The 20,147-nt window shown below is 37.7% G+C and overlaps 3 protein-coding genes and 1 pseudogene across 9 annotated transcripts; 3 read left to right on the top strand and 1 right to left on the bottom strand.

Annotated features, from left to right (window-relative positions):
- LOC105701105 lies at positions 1–1,215 on the top strand (annotated as a pseudogene).
- Positions 1,216–1,471: 256 nt separating this feature from the next.
- On the top strand, positions 1,472–2,276 carry LOC105701304 (ERI1 exoribonuclease 3). The gene is made up of 2 exons (XM_012427943.2): positions 1,472–1,494; positions 1,567–2,276. Exon 2 carries the CDS (start codon positions 1,593–1,595, stop codon positions 2,271–2,273), a length of 681 nt encoding a protein of 226 aa, XP_012283366.1. The 5' UTR covers positions 1,472–1,494; positions 1,567–1,592; the 3' UTR covers positions 2,274–2,276.
- Positions 2,277–2,441: 165 nt separating this feature from the next.
- On the bottom strand, positions 2,442–9,751 carry LOC105701104. Of its 4 annotated transcripts, XM_023433504.1 has the most exons (20): positions 9,352–9,751; positions 9,015–9,136; positions 8,815–8,937; positions 8,558–8,754; positions 8,174–8,481; positions 7,927–8,102; positions 7,453–7,863; positions 7,112–7,378; positions 6,835–7,046; positions 6,487–6,750; positions 6,254–6,407; positions 5,816–6,176; positions 5,590–5,754; positions 5,262–5,475; positions 4,999–5,175; positions 4,740–4,923; positions 4,480–4,678; positions 3,275–3,413; positions 3,023–3,207; positions 2,442–2,935 (listed from the first exon to the last, which is right to left on the bottom strand). In XM_023433504.1, the coding sequence occupies exons 1-20, from the start codon at positions 9,474–9,476 to the stop codon at positions 2,596–2,598; spliced, it is 4,323 nt and encodes a 1,440-aa protein (XP_023289272.1). In that variant the 5' UTR covers positions 9,477–9,751; the 3' UTR covers positions 2,442–2,595. The 4 variants fall into 4 exon arrangements, with proteins under 4 accessions (XP_023289272.1, XP_023289270.1, XP_023289269.1 ...); XM_023433502.1 differs by lacking the exons at positions 2,442–2,935; positions 3,023–3,207; positions 3,275–3,413 and adding an exon at positions 4,223–4,391 and having other exon boundaries at positions 6,835–7,037; XM_023433501.1 differs by lacking the exons at positions 2,442–2,935; positions 3,023–3,207; positions 3,275–3,413 and adding an exon at positions 4,223–4,391 and having other exon boundaries at positions 9,352–9,750.
- Positions 9,752–10,764: 1,013 nt separating this feature from the next.
- Positions 10,765–19,146, top strand: LOC105700719 (ubiquitin-protein ligase E3B). 4 transcript variants are annotated; one of them, XM_012426853.2, is made up of 16 exons: positions 10,765–11,244; positions 11,483–11,629; positions 11,964–12,291; positions 12,375–12,563; positions 12,654–12,845; positions 12,917–13,106; positions 13,175–13,414; positions 13,545–13,716; positions 13,832–13,950; positions 14,066–14,181; positions 14,302–14,504; positions 14,640–14,940; positions 15,044–15,436; positions 15,624–15,788; positions 15,849–15,960; positions 16,293–19,146. In XM_012426853.2, the coding sequence occupies exons 1-16, from the start codon at positions 11,084–11,086 to the stop codon at positions 16,463–16,465; spliced, it is 3,201 nt and encodes a 1,066-aa protein (XP_012282276.1). In that variant the 5' UTR covers positions 10,765–11,083; the 3' UTR covers positions 16,466–19,146. The 4 variants fall into 4 exon arrangements, with proteins under 4 accessions (XP_012282276.1, XP_012282275.1, XP_012282274.1 ...); XM_012426852.2 differs by having other exon boundaries at positions 14,057–14,181; XM_012426851.2 differs by having other exon boundaries at positions 14,051–14,181.
- The last annotated feature ends 1,001 nt before the right edge of the window (positions 19,147–20,147 follow it).

Genomic DNA, 20,147 nt, shown 5'->3' with positions numbered 1-20,147 from the left:
ATGTTGTCGAGCAGTGCTACGGACCTGGGGAGCGAGACTCCGGAGTACATGCTCCTTCCGAAGCTAAAGTTCAAGTTGTCCTTACCCGAGCACAAAGAAGACGTCGAAACTGCCGAATCGTTGCTGGACTCCATAAAACGCAACAACATGGTGCCGTTTTACGAAGAGGTGTGCAGGGATCTCGGATGGGAGATGGACGAGGCTCTTTTGGAGTCGATGTCGACTTCGAACGCGGCGACCTGGGATGCTCTCGAATCTACAAAAGTGGAGGAGAATTTAGAGGACCGCGTTGCGGATAATTGGCGGCAGAAGCTGGAATTTGCCTGCTCGATCGGCGACGCGAATAGGGCGAAGGAAATCGCCGTGGCCGTTTTAGAGGACGCGAACAGCTCCACCAGCTGCAGGGCCGAGGTCCTCTTCTGCCTGTTCAGATTGGCCTTCTGCAGGAACGACGTCCACGGAATGCGTAGGTCCATCGAGAAAACCGCCAACGTGATAGAGAAGGGCTGCACCAGCGGCAGCGATTGGTGCTGTAGGAACAAATTAAAGGTTTACGAAGCAGTTTATTGCCTGGCGACGAGGAATTACGCGCGCGCGGCTGCACTCTTCCTGGACTGCATACCCACTTTTGAATCCCACGAGCTACTTCCCTTCGGCCAGCTCGTCCGTTACACGATCCTCACCAGCATGATCGCCTTGCCTCGCGAAGACCTGAACAACAAATTAAATAAACATGGGATTCTGCAGCAGGCTCTGCTGATCGAGTGTCCTCGGTACAGGAATTACTTCACTACCTTCTACGACTGCCATTACGCACACTTTTTCGAGAACCTCGCCTGGATCGAGACGGAAATGCGCGCCGATCCTCTTCTGCATCCACATTATCGGCATTATGTCAGGGAAATGCGCATCGCGGCGTATTCCCAACTCCTGCAGGCCTACAGGAGTTTGAGCCTTGAAAGGATGGCCGTCGAGTTTGGGGTCTCGGTGGCCTTTATTGAACAGGAAGTCGCCAGATTTATTGCGAGTGGGAGATTGCACTGCAAGATCGATAAGGTGTCAGGAAACGTGGTTACCGTCAGTATGGCTGGATGCGATAGAGGAAGAGCCCCTAACCCCTGCTGCGAACGTGGATTGGTTTATCAAAAGACTATTAAGAAAGGAGACGTGGTACTCAACCGATTGAAGAAGCTTGGAAGGGTCGTTGACTTTTGAAAAGATTTCGCCCTGGATGAAAGTTTTTCAATTTGTGGGGTCGTTCGTCAAAGTAACTTCGGTATAACGTAAAATAATATGACCAATGGACGACGATGGTGTTCATCGAATTATGTATTTTCAATTTTTAAATAAATGCGCCTTCGTGGCTTCACTCGCATGCGGCGCCATCGGGCGTCTCTTGCTGTAACTAATGACTAGAGTCGTAATGTTGACAACTTCGGTCGGTATATCGTCAACTTTATACGCTCGAACTTGGTGTTTATATATTAATAAATGGTAAGTACGGATGAAGAATGTTATTTGAACAGTAAACGAAATCGGGACGTTTAATAGCTTTAAATATTCAAGGCACGTTCGGTGAAGATGCGGTAATTATGGCGCATCGGGTGTTCCTCGGATCGGGAAAGCACTTTGTAAACAAAACTGTGGACGTTGTTCAGCGGTTCAATTATTTGCTGGTATTGGATTTCGAAGCAACCTGCGTGAGAAGTGGAAAAATAGAGCCGCAAGAGATCATTGAGTTTCCTTGCATGACCCTGTCGACGCAGGACTGGAAAGTGAAGGATGTCTTCCATGAGTATGTTAAACCGAGGGTGCATCCACTGCTTAGTTCCTTTTGTATGGATTTAACAGGAATCGTGCAAGAGAAAGTGGATGGCGGGGCTTCCTTTCCAGAGACTATGTCAAAGTTTTCTAACTGGTTATCAAATGGTGGTTACTTTCGAGGTGATTGTAAAAGTGCTTTTGTAACATGCGGAGATTGGGATTTAAAAGTCATGCTTCCGAGTCAGTGCGCCCTGGAAAGGTTAGAAGTGCCGGACTGCTTTGAGACATGGATCGATTTAAAGAAAATATTTGCTGATACGATGCATCACTATCCAAGGAGTATGATGGATATGTTGACTCGGCTAGAAATTAAGCATACGGGAAAATTACATTCAGGTATTGATGATACTCAGAATATGGTTAAAATAATTGAACATTTAGCAGTTTTACATAATGCAAATTTTGTACTCACTTCATCGATCAGACATTTACATAGGATATACAAATGAAATAAAGCCTAATTAAATAACAAATGAATTGATAAGTCATTTTATAAAATTCTGTTTATTAACTTATGAAATCACGTTCTGTACACTGTAAAAATTTACTTATGCTTCACCATTTAATACAAATTTTATAATGGATAACAGGAATGCTGAAAATAATGATGAAGCAAATACGATTCGTAAAAAAGTATATTACTGTTCAAAAATATTTACAAATGTACAAGTAAGTACTGACGAGTCTAAGTTTATCACATATGAAAATTGCATATCTAAAAAATAGCCTAATATTTTATAATTTAAAAGGTTAGAGCTAATTAAGAGAAAATTACTTTTTCTTTGTAACCTTAATAAGTACTTGACGTTTCTCATTTGCTGTGTAAACCTGTAAAACAGCTTCTAAGTCATGATCGATATGCTTCCTACATTGTACTCTTAAAGGGAAGCGTTTTCGTGTAGGAATCATTCCTTCGGTAGGAATAACATTTAAGTACTCGGTGTTCGTTATAGAAGTTTCAAAGGGCTGTGCTACAGAACATGAACTTGATATCGTTAGTGTTGCTTCACTTTTATAAGGTGGTGATAGAGTGATTACGTGTGGGACAACTTTGAGATCATCTTCATATTCATCTTGTGCAACAGCATTCTCTGTGTTCTCCGAGAGGGTACTTACAAAGTAAAAGTAAATTATTTATGTCATTTTATAGATGATCTATATGCATACTCAAAAAAATGTACATTAACAAATAACTTACTCAGAAGGCATAAAGCTTTCACCCGTTCCTGTGAATATGTTACTATTGTCACTGCAGAGGGAATAAAACATTTGAGATTCATCTGCATTGTCATGCAGAATTGATGCTGTTTCATCGGCATTGATTTCTATCGTTAGACCCACCTCATGCTGGTATACACCTCGACAGAGGTCGCCAAGATTTTGCTAAAGTAAATGTAATAATTAAACTTTTGTAGACTGTATAAACATACTTAAATTACATTGTATTTACCTCTGTATCGTTAATGATATTCAAATCTTCAACCGCTGTTTCTTCGGGAAAAGCCTTGCATATGGGATAGATGACATTACGGAATGGATCATTCTGCTTACTACTCATTTGGCCAGTTCTTTTTAATTTATTGTATAATCTAAAATAAAATTGGCTCGATGTTTCATCTGATATTTAGACATAATCAGTAGGTTAGAAAGTCTTTTTGTAAGATTAAGAATTTGAACCTGCGAATTCTTAAACGTGTTGGTTCATCACCGTAAGTGATGGTCAGCGTTCCTACTCTGGAGATACTGGTGCGACGTAATTGTGCCAGGTCTTCGCCTCTTGGATGAAACTGTAAGTTGATCCAGTAGGTTCCTCCGGGATCCAGAATTCGTTCCTCAGGGTCTACATGCCAACNTTCTCAGAGAAAAGCGTTTTCGTGTAGGAATCATTCCTTCGGTAGGAATAACATTTAAGTACTCAGTGTTTGTCATAGAAGTTTCAAAGGGCTGTGCTACAGAACATGAACTTGATATCGTTACTGTAGCTTCACTTCTGTAAGGTGGTGATAGAGTGATTACGTGTGGGACAACTTTGAGATCATCTTCATATTCATCTTGTGCAACAGCATTCTCTGTGTTCTCCGAGAGGGTACTTACAAAGTAAAAGTAAATTATTTATGTCATTTTATAGATGATCTATATGCATACTCAAAAAAATGTACATTAACAAATAACTTACTCAGAAGGCATAAAGCTTTCACCCGTTCCTGTGAATATGTTACTATTGTCACTGCAGAGGGAATAAAACATTTGAGATTCATCTGCATTGTCATGCAGAATTGATGCTGTTTCATCGGCATTGATTTCTATTGTTAGACCCACCTCATGCTGGTGTACACCTCGACAGAGGTCTCCAAGATTTTGCTAAAGTAAATTTAATAATTAAACTTTTGTAGACTGTATAAACATACTTAAATTACATTGTATTTACCTCTGTATCATTAATGATATTCAAATCTTCAACCGCTGTTTCTTCGGGAAAAGCCTTGCATATGGGATAGATGACATTACGGAATGGATCATTCTGCTTACCACTCATTTGACCAGTTCTTTTTAACTTATTGTATAATCTAAAATAAAATTGGCTCGATGTTTCATCTGATATTTAGACATAATCAGTAGGTTAGAAAGTCTTTTTGTAAGATTAAGAATTTGAACCTGCGAATTCTTAAACGTGTTGGTTCATCACCATAAGTGATGGTCAGCGTTCCTACCCTGGAGATACTGGTGCGACGTAATTGTGCCAGATCTTCACCTCTTGGATGAAACTGTAAGTTGATCCTGTAGGTTTCTCCGGGATCCAAAATTCGTTCCACAGGATCTACATGCCAACTAGAGACCACCGATGGATAGATAGCTGCAAACAATTTACAATGTCAAATTCTGTTAAATTCGAAAGCATTTATCATTGATCTAACCTTTTGGAGTTAGGGCAACTTTTGCGTAAGCCTTAAGATTGCCAGTGTTTTTTAGTTTGATTCTGGCTTCCAAAGATCCACCCGAATTAAGATTGCCAAGGGATAGCCACATTTGTCCTCCCATGTCTTTAAATGTTTCTGTAATCTCAATGTTTGCTGTACCGCCATAACCATAAAGGTATATCTGAGTCGGGAACCATAAAAAATCAATTAAATGAGAATGTACTCTTGAAAAGATTTTTGTAAATATGACACGTACAACTTTTGTTACTTTAGATTCTTCCTTAGCTTTCTTATGCTCATAGTGCGAAAAGATAATTTTTCCAGCTGCAGCGCCTGTACTATTTGGTACAAACACAATAGAGAGCGTTCTACTTTCCAAACCTTGTAGTGACAGGATCATGCTACTGCCAAAAGTTTGTCGTTCCTTCAGAAACTAAACCACACGGAAGAATGTGGTCCTTTAATCTCATATGTATAAACATATACTTATATTAGCTACATTAATTTGTTTAAACATACCTTAAAGTTTTTATCTTTACTGGCAATGCTTGCGTGAATTTTCACTTTATACGTGCTAGTATTACGTATTGTGATCTCCTTTGTGTCAGGTTTTCCTATTTTAACACTACTCCAAACCAATGCAGCGTGAGTTGCTTGAATTGGAACTACGTCTCCTGTTACCGAAGTTCCAGATACCGAGTATCCTGGAGAGTTTCTTCCAGAATTTCCTGACCTGCATCGAATTAGAATCAAATGCTTGTCAACCATAACTTAGTGTGTACATAATTTTTATTAAAATGGTTATTAGTAATGAAATGAATAGTAGACGGTATGTATTTTAAGGTACCTGCAGGAAGTTGAAGCATGTGGGGAAGCTGGAGAGCTTAGTAGCCCTCCAGACTGTGGCGTATCACAGCGAGGTAAATTCTCAGGTAATTGGTCTAATGGATGTTCTCCGATAACAGGGAAAAAGTATGTGTTCCCTTCTGCTATCACTTTTACCATAGCAGACCTGATAACCAAAAAGTGTAAAAATAGTATTTCTTTAAAATAATGATAATTGTATCACTAACCTTTCTGACGAATCTTCACTGCAAGGTTTATATGTCACCGAAAGAGCAGCCCTTGCACCTCCTTGAAGTAACAAGCTGTCTGGTTTCACAGCAAAGTTTTGATTGGATTTTGATGATTCGGTGCTATTTACCACGTATGCTGTTATCATAGCAGCCACGGTCCCAGAGTTAAGAAGATTCAGAGGTTTACTTTGCTTTCGAGGTATAGTAAGAGGCAGTCGAGTATCAATAGTCTCAATTTTACAGGCTCCAATAAAGCCCACTAAAGGCACTTCTTTAATTATTTGTCCATTATTTGATTCCGTGTGAATTTGTACGATTAACTTGCCAGTGACACGGCGCACTTCTTTCTCTGTCGTATCTGCCATACAAGGTTTTAGAAATGAGTATACTTAATTTTTTCAATTAATTTCAAAGTAAAAATATATTATGACTTACTATCTAAACTTGCGAGAAAAGGTGCTTTGAATTGCACGTTTGCTGTAAACTGTTGTCGAGGCTCTAGAGATAAATATTGAATACCATCGTGAGGGTCATTGGCAAGTATGGTTTCATTTAATGATTTGTCAATACTGAAAACCTTCGGGCCATCCTTGCGAAAAATGAAATTATATGTTCATAAATTTTGTAACCTATAAATTAATTTAAAAAGAAAATAAGAAATAGCTCACATTTATAATGTCCACTTTTATAGGAATGTCCACGCTGTTTTTATTTTCCAATGTGATTGGCATCGTCTTGGTAGAATTCTCTGCTATATACTGAAAATCTAGTTCATTTTTTTCAGAGTGTAGCGATACTCCAATATGTGGTTCTTCCGGAACAAAGCAAATTACGTGTTGTGTAGTCCATTTAGACCGAGTTACCATGTCCGAAAGCAACATGTTTATCACAGCGATTATTGGTTTCACCATTTCCGATATTTTAACGCCCACCTAGAATTATTTCGTTTTAGGAATAAAATTATATAACTAGAATTGTCAGGTACAGTTTTTATATTGCTTTAAATTTCATTCTACCTTAACAGACTTCCACGAATCAGGCTTAATCAAAATCTTTTCTTGTGGTAATTCCAGTTCAATACACTCTTTCTCCCCTTGAATTCGGTGTAGGCTCAGAGTACATGTTATCCATCGATCTCCTTGATTTAATATTTCCAAGTCAGATTCTCTCGGAACACCAATTACGCAGATGCATACTTCTTGCAAATTTCGGGCGACAACTACATTTTCTAAAATTTTGTTACGAATGAACTTGTTGAAATGAGATTAAAAATCGATTTAAATGAACCCTTACTAGATGGACGTGCTTGGTTTTCAGAAATTGAAACATCGGTGCTGGTACTAAATTCCAATTGAGTACTGCTCGCTGGGATGTCATCTTTCTTAGTTACAGATAAACCGCTTTCTCGTGATATGTCTTTGTCAGATATTCGATGAGTAGCATCAATGGGTTCCAAACTTTGTTTCGGAAGAGGCAACTGAATGGATGATATTTGTTGTTCACCATAATTTATGCTCGATGAACAAACAGCCCCTTTTTCACATTCAGTACTTGTGAAATCTAAAAAAGATGTTTCAATTAATTATTACGAAATCAGATGATTCCTGGAGAATAATTGAATTAACATTGTGTACCTAAATTCTTGAGGTGCAGATTTGGCATAATGGACATGGTTCTATTAATTGGTAATGGTTCGGAAGCCCGTGAGAATGTATCTCTATTTGTATTTGACACTCGTATATCTGGAATTTTCTTAATCTTTCGAGCCATAATCAACTGATCGACTAGTCGACGTGGCGTGCAATCACCCATGTCTTGAATTGCCTGAGCAATACTACTGAGACTCATGCTTTGTTCCTGTATGAAATTGACTGAATTTTGTAGATCCTTTTTTTCTTTTTCACCTTTGTACAATGATATAATTTTTTCCATATCTTGCGGAGTCTGTGCAATGTTGTTCATACTCATTAAACTAGTCTTCCCAGCCACTGTGCTAGTAATATCTACTGGAAGGTGGGTATTCTTTTCATTACAAACTGAAGTTGCTGAAATGAATCATTAAATTAAAAACCAAAAGTCCTGAACATAATGACAGATGTAGGACTTACTTTCTGTCGACAGTGTTTGATCAACCAGTGGTATCAAATGTCCATCCTTTTTTGGGCTAGAAACTGAAAAACCAAAACTTGGTCTGTCTACCGTTTCTGCTGCTGATATGTCTCCTAATTTGTCGCACTTTCTTCGGAAGAATTCACCAACAGACACTTTTCGACCCATACAGGATCTGAGTATAATCAAGTAATACATTAAAAATGCAAGTAGTTCGTATCGATGAGAGGATTAAAATGTACTAACTCTATCGTTAAATCTGTTTCTCCGATAATCCCAGAAAAACCTGACAAATTTAAATACTCTTTTTCTGAGCTGGTTGCAACCGGCAAAGCATATGGGTGATTTTGCTGCCACAAAGCTTCATCAGCCAATAAAAGACTAGCTGCCTGAGAGCCAGGCTGAAATTCTTCATTAGCAAATTGAGCCATGATTTCTGCATTAACTGTGTTGAAACTTATTCCTTCGGTGGAACTTGCTGTAATTCCTAGTTGTTCCGAACCTTTACTCGATATCGATGAGCGTCCATTTATTTCGATTGGCTCAAAGCTAATCTAAAATATTATTTTAATTATTAATAATTGATGTGATCAAATAATCTCATTGTACTTTGCTACATTTTAAACTTACCCCAGCAGTACTCAACTGAACAGCAGGAGCAGGATTATTGTCATTTGACGTAGCTACATCTTTTGTGGGTGAACTTTGAAAATTGCTGAGACTAGAAGAAAAAGTTTGACCGAGAAGTGTATGACCAGAACTCATTAAAGTTGATGGAGTATTATCATTTGATAGATTTTGTTGATTCAGATCTTCTTTGTCGATTTCTGAAAGATTTAGGAAATGTAATAAAGAGTTAAGAGAACTTCAGATATTTCTGTACATACCAATATTGGCATATGCTTTTTGTTCACTGCACCTTTGAAGTATTTTCCGGGCAAGCTCTCTTTCCGTGTCAATTGTACTTTTCAGTCCTGAACTTTCAGTCGACTCTCTGGTATCATCGAGCACTATAAAATGCACAATGATTACGTATGTCAAGTTTAACAAGATGATATATGGTATCAAATTATTGAATTGTACTAACGAGAAGAAATATTTTCAATAATTCCCAATGATGAGTCTTCGGAAAACCTCATCTCAGTGCTTAAAAGTGGTCGCTTATATCTAATATCCTTTGAATGTTTATCAGGCATGCGTGCTGCTAATCTGAAAAATAAATTATGGGAATATATTATACGAGATTTTTTGTTTATAAGTGAAATTTTTCTTTAATAAAATTAACTAAAAAAATCCCATCACAGAACTTAAATTACATGTACGTTTGAAGTTTGTTTTTTAAACGGTATCCGATTTTTTCCAACTAGGACTGTAATCTCAAATCTTATCGAAACCGCAGATCTGAAAAAAAGTTCAAATCTTACATGCTTTTCCGTTCAACCGTGGACGAAGCTTGTGGTCTCGGAGTATTTAACAAAGTCATATCTATGTAATTGATCTTTGGCGTTTCCATGATTTGATTTTTGTTTCTTGGTTCGTTTTCGTCCATTTCTCGTGTGTGTTGAATAAAACAACAATGATCACAACTCGACCTTTTAATACTGTACAAAAAACCGTTCGGTTCAATTGAATCCGCCAAAATCTGACAATCCGACTGACGGTCGCTGACCAGTGCTGCCAGATCTTATTTCAGAAAATCCGTGGAAGGTGGTGGGGAAACGATAGAGAAATCCGTATAACCTAAATACATGTGTATGAGAGAGACAAATTCATTTTGCGCTGGCGGCGGCAAATGGCGTCATTTCAAATACCCATAGAGCTTATAGACAGGGAGAGACTATAGTAGGAGAGGGGGTAGGTTAAGGGCGCTCACCATTCTAGCGATTTTGCAGGACCTCACGGGGACAACGATTCCGAACGTATTTCTAAACCGATCGAACTTAACGAGTACTCATATTGAAGATGAAATGTTGACCTGTGTTTATATAGGAGTGGAGGATTTTCGATAAGTGGTCATTTTCATATAAAAAAGTGCAGCGACATAATTTCAATGCCCTTTTACCTAGGAAGGAGGTGCTTGATCGAAAATCGCTCCCATATAAACAAACGTCAACATTTTATCTTTAAAACGAGCACTCGTTGAGCTGGATCGGTTGAGAAATACGCTCAAAATCGTTGTCCCCGTGGAGCACCTTTTTCAGGATTTTCGAGTTTCTCGCGAGGAATTTGGGCATTCCTTAGCAATGATTGCCGACTCTAGGCCATCGACCCATTATCGTGAGAAGAAAGAGAATTTACTAAGATGTACATTTTAGTTTTTGTTATTGCGAGATTATATTACATTATTAAACATTGAAAACTGTTGAATAATTCATGCTTACATGACATGATTAAAATTATATTGTTGAACTTCTAATTATAGTATATGTAAATATGAATGCAATACATATTTAAAAAATATGAATAGACTCAAGTCCTCTTCTTTACTTTTAACGGATTTTGATCTTCCCGCTTTTCCTGCCTGTAACACACCTCTCAACAATTTTCGATTTACAAGGTATATACCTTTATTTTGGCAATATTACTAGACCAAAAGTGCTAGTGATCTCGCTGTTTCATATAGCGAATACGTAATTGGGCGAATAAACCCACGTGAGATGAATGTGCGAGAAGTGAGCGGTCTCGTCAAAAATACGTAATAAACGCCCAGGGCTTAGGTGCATCAACGGAAGGTTTGATAAGTAGTTTCTTTAAATATCGCGAGATGGAACCGTCGGGCTCGATCGGTGGCGCTACCAGTCACGTGTTACTTTACCTAACCTATCTCCCTTTGTCTCGTAATCAGGCCTCGAATCGAATTAATAACAATGGCCGTCGGAGTTGGCTGTCAGAGCGATTTATTCGCTAGTTTAATTTGACGATAACTGTTAGTAGGCTTATGGCGAATGGCAGCTAACGGCGTTCGATCAGGGCCTAATCTCCTTCGCCGTCGAACGAGGACAGTAAGGAGTTTCATTTGGACAGTCCAACCTAATGGCAGCGGGCAATGGTCTCGTAGAACTACCGAGGCCACTGTATTTACCAACGAATGACCAGCTGATAATCTTTACAATTAGCATGATTTAGTACTTAGCTGGTACTTGCACTCATCCAATAATGTTTAAAGCAGAAGAATCTTCGAAGGACAGTTTCTTGCAGCAAACCAAAGCCGCAAGGGAGGAGCGCGCCAACGAGCAACGCAGGGAAGGAGCGGTAATACGCATTCAAGCTAATATCAGGGGATGGCTTGCTAGAATCAAATTCACCAAAAGTATCTTGTAAGTGTAGTTTTGGAGTTTTACATCAATAGCATATTGCTGGTCGATAACGTTATTCCAGGTGATTGTCGGCAATCGATCCTCTTGTTTATGTTTACAGTTGTCGTGCATGTTAAAGTGTTTTCAGTGTGAGTGATGCTACAAATGAATTAAAAAAATTGAAAGTTTAGGATGGATTGAGTCGATTGCTGGTTTGACAATAAATCGCAATAAGTAATATAACATTTGTTTATTATAGGGATGAATTTGATAACAACATTCCCGAAGATAGTGGCAATAAGGGCTGCGAATTGAAGTCAGCTTTGTATGTGTACAGAGTGACCTCTAGATTTTTAATCGTTTATAAGAAAGAAAGGGATCAGGAGAGATTGGAAAAGTTATGCAGGTAATTGAATTACATAAAAGATTAAAACATGGATAATAAAATAATTTCAATGAATAATGATAGATAACATGATTTTTATTGATGTCATACGTATTGAAATCTCTTTGTCATTATTATACCTTTAGTAGTTTGATGATTTATGTGATTTGCTTAAAAAAGAAAACAAGTTGTATTACTATACAAATTTATAAAGACATCTAAATATTTGTTTTCTGCATTAATATCGTTACTGAAAATATAAATAAATTATGTTATGATATGAATTATTATATTACGGAGTTCTGTCATTTTCAATTACATTTGCGATTAAGATTTTATAATTGAACATTTACAGATATCTCGTTCGAACACTAGAATCGGAATCTCCCAAACTCTCATATGTTAGTCTTGCTCTGAACAAGGACTACTACATCTTGTGGATAGCGCAGATGAAGTCTATTCTACATCATTGTCTAGTAAGCCTGGATAACCTTCGACCTGAAAGACTGGGAGATCATAAATCTATTCTTTTGAGATTGCACACTTTGGTCAGCTTCACTTCTGCTGGAACATGGGCAATTCAAAGAGTGAAAGGCATGGGAAAACTCAAAGCTGGAATGAACCAGCTTTGTGCAAATATTATGGGGCATCTAGTCAACAATGGGTTCTATCCAATCATACAGGTTTTATAACATGTTTTAATTTAACTTTTATACGATAAACTGGACTTCTTAAATACTCATACTACTTCATTTGTGCTGTTTAGGTGCTTTTAGTTAAAGGATTGGGTCGAGAAACAATTGCGTTAAAACCTGTCGCTTTATCAGCAGCAGTAACGCTAACAGTGAGACCTCTTGTTTCTTCACAAATGTCTGATAAATTAGTGTCATTATTTTTAATCAATGTATTAAGCGTACCTGCCTTGGTTTACCATTTAAATCTAGTGTCCCCTGAGGTAAGAAAGATATAGTATTGATTTTTCTTGTGATTTATTGAATTTAATTTTAAGACAAAAATTATAAAGAATGTCTGTTATTTTTTGTAGTGCAACTCTTTATTCAGCGTGCACAACTTATACGCCAGGAGCTTGGAATTACTGAATTCTGAACAGAACTTGAGAATAGTATTCAATGCTCTTAAGGGAAGGTACGCACTATGCTTATTAGCCAACCTTATCCAGTTGGCTAATATTGAAAAAGATGACGTACTGAGAGACTTGTACTTTCCCTCGTTCACAGTGAGTTTTAAATTTATTTTTATGTATCTGTGTTCTAGTTTATGTATTCATTAAATTGACTTTCCGTGCAGTTTGTAGTAACAAAAATGTTAGAAGCCTGCCAAGAATATGTCGTGGCTAGACAAAGCAATTTGACACATTGGCATCCAGTACTTGGCTGGTTTGAGCAAACTGTCGATACATCACTCCAGGAGACGATCCCATATGTCAAAATCCAGCTGTCATGTCTATGGACAGGAAAGATTGTGTCGCAATTAATTGGTTAGTTTGATATTGTCCGTATGCATTGATTATTTTATTAATAATAAATATACATGACTCTTCTGTAGGACAACCATTAACCGAACTTGTTGAGAAAGAGATACCGGTGCAATCGGAACATCAGAGCACATCAATGGGCACAAATTTTTTTCGGCGTGCTTTTTTAGAAGTACGTACGAATCGTAATAATAGCAACAAGAACTATCGAAAATTAGGAAGTCCTGAAACTACTAGAATAGCTATGATTTGTTCTTTATACCAAACTGCTTTACACACTTTGACGCACATGAAACTGGATATCTTAACAGGTAATAAATTATTTACATTTTTCTTTATACCTTTGTTGTTTCTTCATTGAAATATAAATGCGTAAAAATAAATGAATAACACAGTATTTAGAAAATATATCCTGAATGATGATAAAATAATGATTAACAGGATTGTGCTATCAGGACAAGATTTTATACCACATGTGGTTGTTTCTATGCACACTGGGGCCATATTGTGGATTGAAGGCATTTCTTGATCATCTTGCTGCAAATACAAAGTGCACAGCCCCTGAATTTCAAATGTTAATATTATTTTGCGACTGTATGACGCATTATGTGACGTAAGTATATTTTATAATGAATACGTTTGAACAAAATTTGTTGCTATTTGTACCCGGGAGCCAACCTAAAAGGATGCAATTAAACTAAATAATATATTTACATTTTATTTGACAGTATTTTGGATGACATGGAGATGTATGAGCAACAAGATCCATTCCGGTTGGCGGATTTTATTACGATGTCTTACTTTTTAAATCAATTTCTTTATAAGGCTGTGCTTAGTAATTTATTCGGTAAGTAATAATGGATCGACTTTTACATGAAATCCTCTTGGGTACCATTCGGTCACGTCGTTCTTCACGAGTATTAGATATTTGTAGCTATGTACTGAAGTTCTAGATGTTACAGACGTGAAATCAGTGTCTAGTAATCCACTGTTCACATCCCTACACACTCTTTTGATGGCGATTTATCGACGTGATTGCAGAAGGTCGTTTTGTCCTGAAGGCCATTGGTTGGCTAAAGTAAGAACTTCTTACATTTTTGTAATAAATTACTGCCTATAAAATGGAACGAGTTTCTTGATATACATATAATTATGTAACATGTCTGAACCGTGATTTTAATACATCTATCTTATTCAGGAAGTCAAAGTATCCGGCTTCTTGGCAGATTTAGAAAAAGGAAGGCGAGGACCAGCTCTTCTGCTTTCCAAAATGCCTCATGTCATTCCACATTCTGAACGAGTTGTTCTCTTCAGAAAACACGTAGCCGACGAGAAAGCAGTTATGGGTCTTACAGAAAGTGCCTGCAATAGTCCTCCATCTACTTTAATCGCAGTTCACAGGTTTAACAATTTTTTAAATTTGTTTCGTAAAAAGTGAATTATTTCTTCATTTATTTTAATCAAATTATATCACTCTGATCTTTTTCTCTTTCGTAGTTATATACAATACATCTAATTTAATACATTTGTGTTCAGGTCAAGAATAGTTGAAGATGGATACAGACAACTAGCAATGTTGCCTTCTCAGGCTTTAAAAGGCGTAATCAGAGTACGGTTCGTAAATGAACAAGGACTAGACGAGGCTGGCATTGACCAAGACGGAGTATTCAAAGAGTTCCTAGAAGAGACCATTAAAAGAGTTTTCGATCCCTCTTTGAATCTCTTTCGAGCTACCGGGGAGAACAGACTGTATCCTTCTCCGACTTCGGCTATGCAAGACAATCATTTGCAACTCTTTGAGTTTGTCGGTCGAATGTTGGGTAAAGCAGTATACGAGGTATGTTACCGTTAAAGGAAATATTCTTCCTGTGATTAGATTACGAAAAACATAATTAGATATAACAAACAATTATGTGTCTCTATATTTCCATTATTTCTAGGGAATTGTCGTAGATGTTCCATTTGCTTCCTTCTTCGTGTCTCAATTTTCGGGACAAGGTGGTGGCGCTCTATACAGTTGGCTCGATGAGTTGGCTTCTCTAGACCGGGATTTATATCGTAGTTTAGCCCTCGTTAAACATTACAAGGGTGACGTCAGGCAACTAGAACTGACGTTTTCTCTAGACGAAGATGTTCTGGGGAAATTGGTTACCCACGAACTGATTCCTGGTGGACGGGCAGTGCCAGTAACGAATCAAAATAAAATCAACTATATTCACTTAATGGCGCACTTCAGGATGCATACACAAATCAAGGATCAAACGGCAGCTTTTATTAAAGGGTTCCGCTCTATCATCAATCCTGATTGGTTATCACTCTTTTCAACGCCGGAGGTAAGCTTAAGATCAGTTACTAGTTGCTACTTTATTTCATACGCAGGTCATAAATCATGCACTTCAGTACCGAGTTGTATACATATCAATACGTCCCAAGTTATCACGTGATCTACATCTCTAAAAAAACTATCGTGCGAAATATTTGGAAGTACTCGTATACTTACATCTACATTTATAATTACAGTTGCAAAGATTAATTTCCGGCGACAATGTCCCTTTGGATCTCCGAGACTTGCGGAAGCACACGCAATATTATGGTGGATTTCACGACAGCCATCGAGTCGTGTGCTGGTTGTGGGATATTTTGGAGAAAGACTTTTCCGAGGACGAGCGGGGCTTATTTCTCAAGGTATATCTCTAGTCTCAGTCTTAGGTTTGTACGGACCGAATTTTACAAGTATCTTTTTAGTTTGTTACAAGCTGTTCGAAGTCTCCTCTGCTTGGCTTTGCTCACCTGGAACCTCCATTTTCGATAAGATGTGTCGAGGTGGGCGATGACGAGGATACAGGCGATACAATCGGTAAGAAAAGACAAAGTAACTTATCCAAATCTTTGATCCATTTGGTCCAGGCATTGGAATAAATTCTCGTTTCCTTACATTTGTATATTACTGCAATTGAATACGTGAATAGTGGATATAGAATGCGGAAGTTTAACTGTACAGTAAAGGTAAATCGCCTCCAACTTACTCAAACCTCTTAATAAAAGACAGAACTCCAACTTAATTTTATCAAGAAGGATTTAGATTTTCGATTCATTGATTATCTTTTTATGTTATGGTAAATCGGGCCGGAAGGGTTAAAGATGATTTTTTAACGAATTAACTACTTTATCTTTGTATTTTGGCACTAGGCAGTGTGATAAGAGGATTTTTCACAATCCGAAAGAAAGATCCCCAGAACAGGTTGCCGACCTCTTCGACGTGCTTTAATCTGTTGAAATTGCCGAATTATCAGAAGAAAAGCACTCTACGGGAGAAGCTGCGTTACGCCGTGACGAGTAACACAGGATTCGAGCTCTCGTAATTCCGACAATACAGACCACCGCTACATTATGGACAACTTGTAAAAAGAAAAGAGTGACCATTGACTTTACTTTATGTGCAATTTTGAGCCGGTATAATGTGATCTTGTATAGTTTACAAAATTTACACAAATAATTTGAATATATATATATATATATATGGAAAGATATATATATATATAGCGAGCGTGTTTTGTAGAAACTATCGTAGTGTTCCCGTGGGTATTCGACGTCGAGGTCTTTGAAAAGGACAAGTGCGATATTTTTAAAGCATCGTAAAAAGGATCTACCATTACCCAGGTAAAAAAAGGGTCTACCGTTTAAAACTATCCGTTGGAGAAATGATTCCAGTATGTGGTTAATTCCTTTACCCTCAACTGTTTCTGCTGAATGTTCCTGTATATTCAATTTATTATATGGTCCCGTCGTTATTCATTTCGGTAAGTAACCATTTCCCGTTGTGTCGACAATTTGAAAATGTTGAACGTAACGTCGGAATACTTAAAACGTTTGAACTTAATTGAACCATACTCATTTACCAGCGATATACAAGGTTCATTATTTCATTATGCTAATCAGGGAAAGCGCACAGTTCTGAGCCTAGAGACGTTTTTAGAAAGACAGTAACATTTTAATTTTAAGAAAAAAAGATCGTTAGGTTTGTATCTCGATGCCAGAATCAGCGTTTGATGATGAATGGTTTAATTTTACAAGTCGTGCATAATTATTTGATTCTTAACATTGTTGATGATGATGAAGATTCCACGAGAGAGGTGTTTATCAACCGAAAGGTTTCCTCAGAAATGCTTTTAAAGACTCTACAACACCAATTGTTTAGGAGTTATGCATAATGTCCTGTGTCTTATAGTTTAGGCGTATCTTTTTTCCGAATTCGTGTTTATAATGTTAAAAGGTACGCCCTTTAATATTATATTCTTTTAATTAGGTGCGTTGTTTTTACTTTAACACGAATTCAGTGATCTCTTTTTTAGTACTGATTGGATGAAGAAACTCGGCAGAGTTTCGCACCAAATACATAAATGCAAGCGCTTGATTGAAATCTCGTGAAGGTTCAAAGTACATATCGGTATCGTTCTTAGTTTTTGGGTAATCATCTTTTTATTAACACCGGGAGGTTTGTCGTCCACCTCGGGTATTTCCAAAGATATTAATGGTCAAGTGCGTATGAGTCGTAAGGATTGGGACGTACATGATACATTTGGTCGATTGATATCACCTGCAAACGATTTTCCGAAGATTCGGTATTAGACCAAAGATGCGAAAAGGCCGATCGGCTTAATAAATTATCAACACGCGTATATACTTTCATAGCTGTAGCGTATGGAAAATGGAACATTGAAAATAATATTTTCCTACATGTTCAGAGTTGCGAGGCCTTGTGCCGTTGGAGTGGCATTCACGTTTCGTCCTTATCATTCGACGATACGAGATTTGTCACGACGGAACTTGAGAAATGTCCACTTTCACGGGAGAAAATCGAATCGCCCTTATATTTATAATTTGTAATACATTTTCATATAATTACTGCGTTTTGACTTCTGAGGACCTTACGTCCCAGGATACGTATGAAAAAGATAGTTCAAAGATGGATTCTAAGGATACCACTAAATGTCCACTTTCACGCGAGAAAATCGAATCGCCCTCATATTTATAATTTGTAATACATTTTCATATAATTGCTGCGTTTTGACTTTTGAGGACCTTACGTCCCAGGATACGTAAGAAAAAGATGGTTCAAAGATGGATTCTAAGGATTCCGGGGTTCTCGAAATATGAAGACATCCTGGAGTTGATAAAGTGCAATTGAAATCTCGAGTTGCTGGGGAATATTTCGAATTTCTCACGTGCCGGAATTAGTTTTTCACTCCAGGGAAGATTTTGTTCGGCGGTGTTATCGATGCCGCTGTAACGTGGTATATAATTGGCCCTTCATCGCGTGTAAATGGCTTTCAATTTGTCGAATTAATCTCGTTACTCTAGCAGAGTATTGGGGTTGCCGTGGCCTCGCTCGGCCATGGCCACCCTGTTTTGGAATCATTGTTCGAAGCTTGTTCACAACCCCCGCTTTGTATGAACCGATGAACGGCCTTAGGCCAACCCTTTATTCAGACAAATAGATTTTCGAGAGGAAGGGGCGATCGTTATCAGCTCTTTTAAGAATTCTGACCGTATGGCAGTAACAATTCGGTTCCTATTCCGTGGGACGAAATTTTCGAACCATTCGTGATAAATGATACGAGTCCCGGAAATGAAGTTTCTATGTTGGAACCGTGTTTCACGAGAGCGGTAACGTAAAGAGGAAAACAAGCAATGTGTAATCATCCATTTCAAAATATCGTTTAATGCTAATATTCATCAGTCACGTACGAAGTACGAGGTTTTTCACTTTATTCGTTAAGTCTATTGAACACGATGCAAGTGGCATTTTACGTGTGCTGCATCTCTTGAAAGAAAATCATTTCAGAATTTGTTAAGTTTTGTGCCTAACAATTTTCAGTAATTTTGTTCGGCACGTATGGTATATTCATTTTCCACGAATGGTCTGGAATTATGTAAAATATACATTTTTTTCGGGTAACGTAACTTATTAACACATTCGCGACCGCTGACGTGAATTCACGTCTTTTCAAGTTCTATTCCTGGTTGCCGCTGACGTGAATTCACGTCATTTTAAATTCTATTCCTGAATACCGCTGACGTGAATCACGTCCATGACGATACACGATACAAGTTTGCGGCAACCAGTTTCAGAATTTCATTATTTTCGCCGGTACTCAGTATTTGAAACGGAAAAAAATTTGCCGGCCGCGAATGCGTTAACATTTTGTAGACGAATGATAAGGTACAACGTGTTTCGGTTCATATATTTCCCATCTAGTTATCATGTGTCTCGTTTGCGATATGTATTCTGAAGGGTCACCTCAAACTCGATTTCATGTAACGATTAATTGCTATTTACTTCGTTATGTATCAAAACTGTCCTTGAACGTCTGTTTACACTTATTGTAAGGCTTCATTACATTGTATCGTACAGTTTTAACAGGATTCATTTAAACATAAGGACGATTTGATTTTCTCTAACGATTTCGTACAATCACGGCGGACCATTATGTAAATTCCTTGCGTGTACCGTAAACCCTTAATAACGTTTTATAATGTTACATGTGTAAATTGTTGACGCGACAACATTGTGTACGTAGATCCACGCGGGAAGGCAAGAAGAAAGATACAAAGACAAATAGGCGAAATACGAGAGGATAAAATCGATTGATTTAATACCCAATTATGGAAACCACTCGTAATAATTATGTAAATATTTGAGTAAAATATCGTTTTCTCTTGTTTTTATTAATACCCTGATATATCATTCCCGTCTCCACTTATCTCGTTACAATAACTGTATACAGGAAAGATACTACTTAACGTTATTCATACATCTTAGGAATGGTGGAAGAATATTTGGAAATTCTAAGAAATCATCGACTGCAAAATTTCCATATGAGTGGAACAAATCATCGCGTCCGGTTATTATAACTGAATGTAACAGTGAAATAATTTTCTAGCTTACTAAATGATTCGTCCGTTTTATCTGGCAAGCATTCAACGCGAAAATTGTACACGGAAAAACTTTCCAACGAGTCAATAAACGAATGGACAGTCTTG

The sequence above is a fragment of the Orussus abietinus genome, unplaced genomic scaffold, assembly GCF_000612105.2.
Source record: "Orussus abietinus isolate OABI.00-Male unplaced genomic scaffold, Oabi_2.0 scaffold5, whole genome shotgun sequence".
Taxonomy (NCBI): domain Eukaryota; kingdom Metazoa; phylum Arthropoda; class Insecta; order Hymenoptera; family Orussidae; genus Orussus; species Orussus abietinus.
This window is presented reverse-complemented; position numbering and strand designations above follow the sequence as displayed.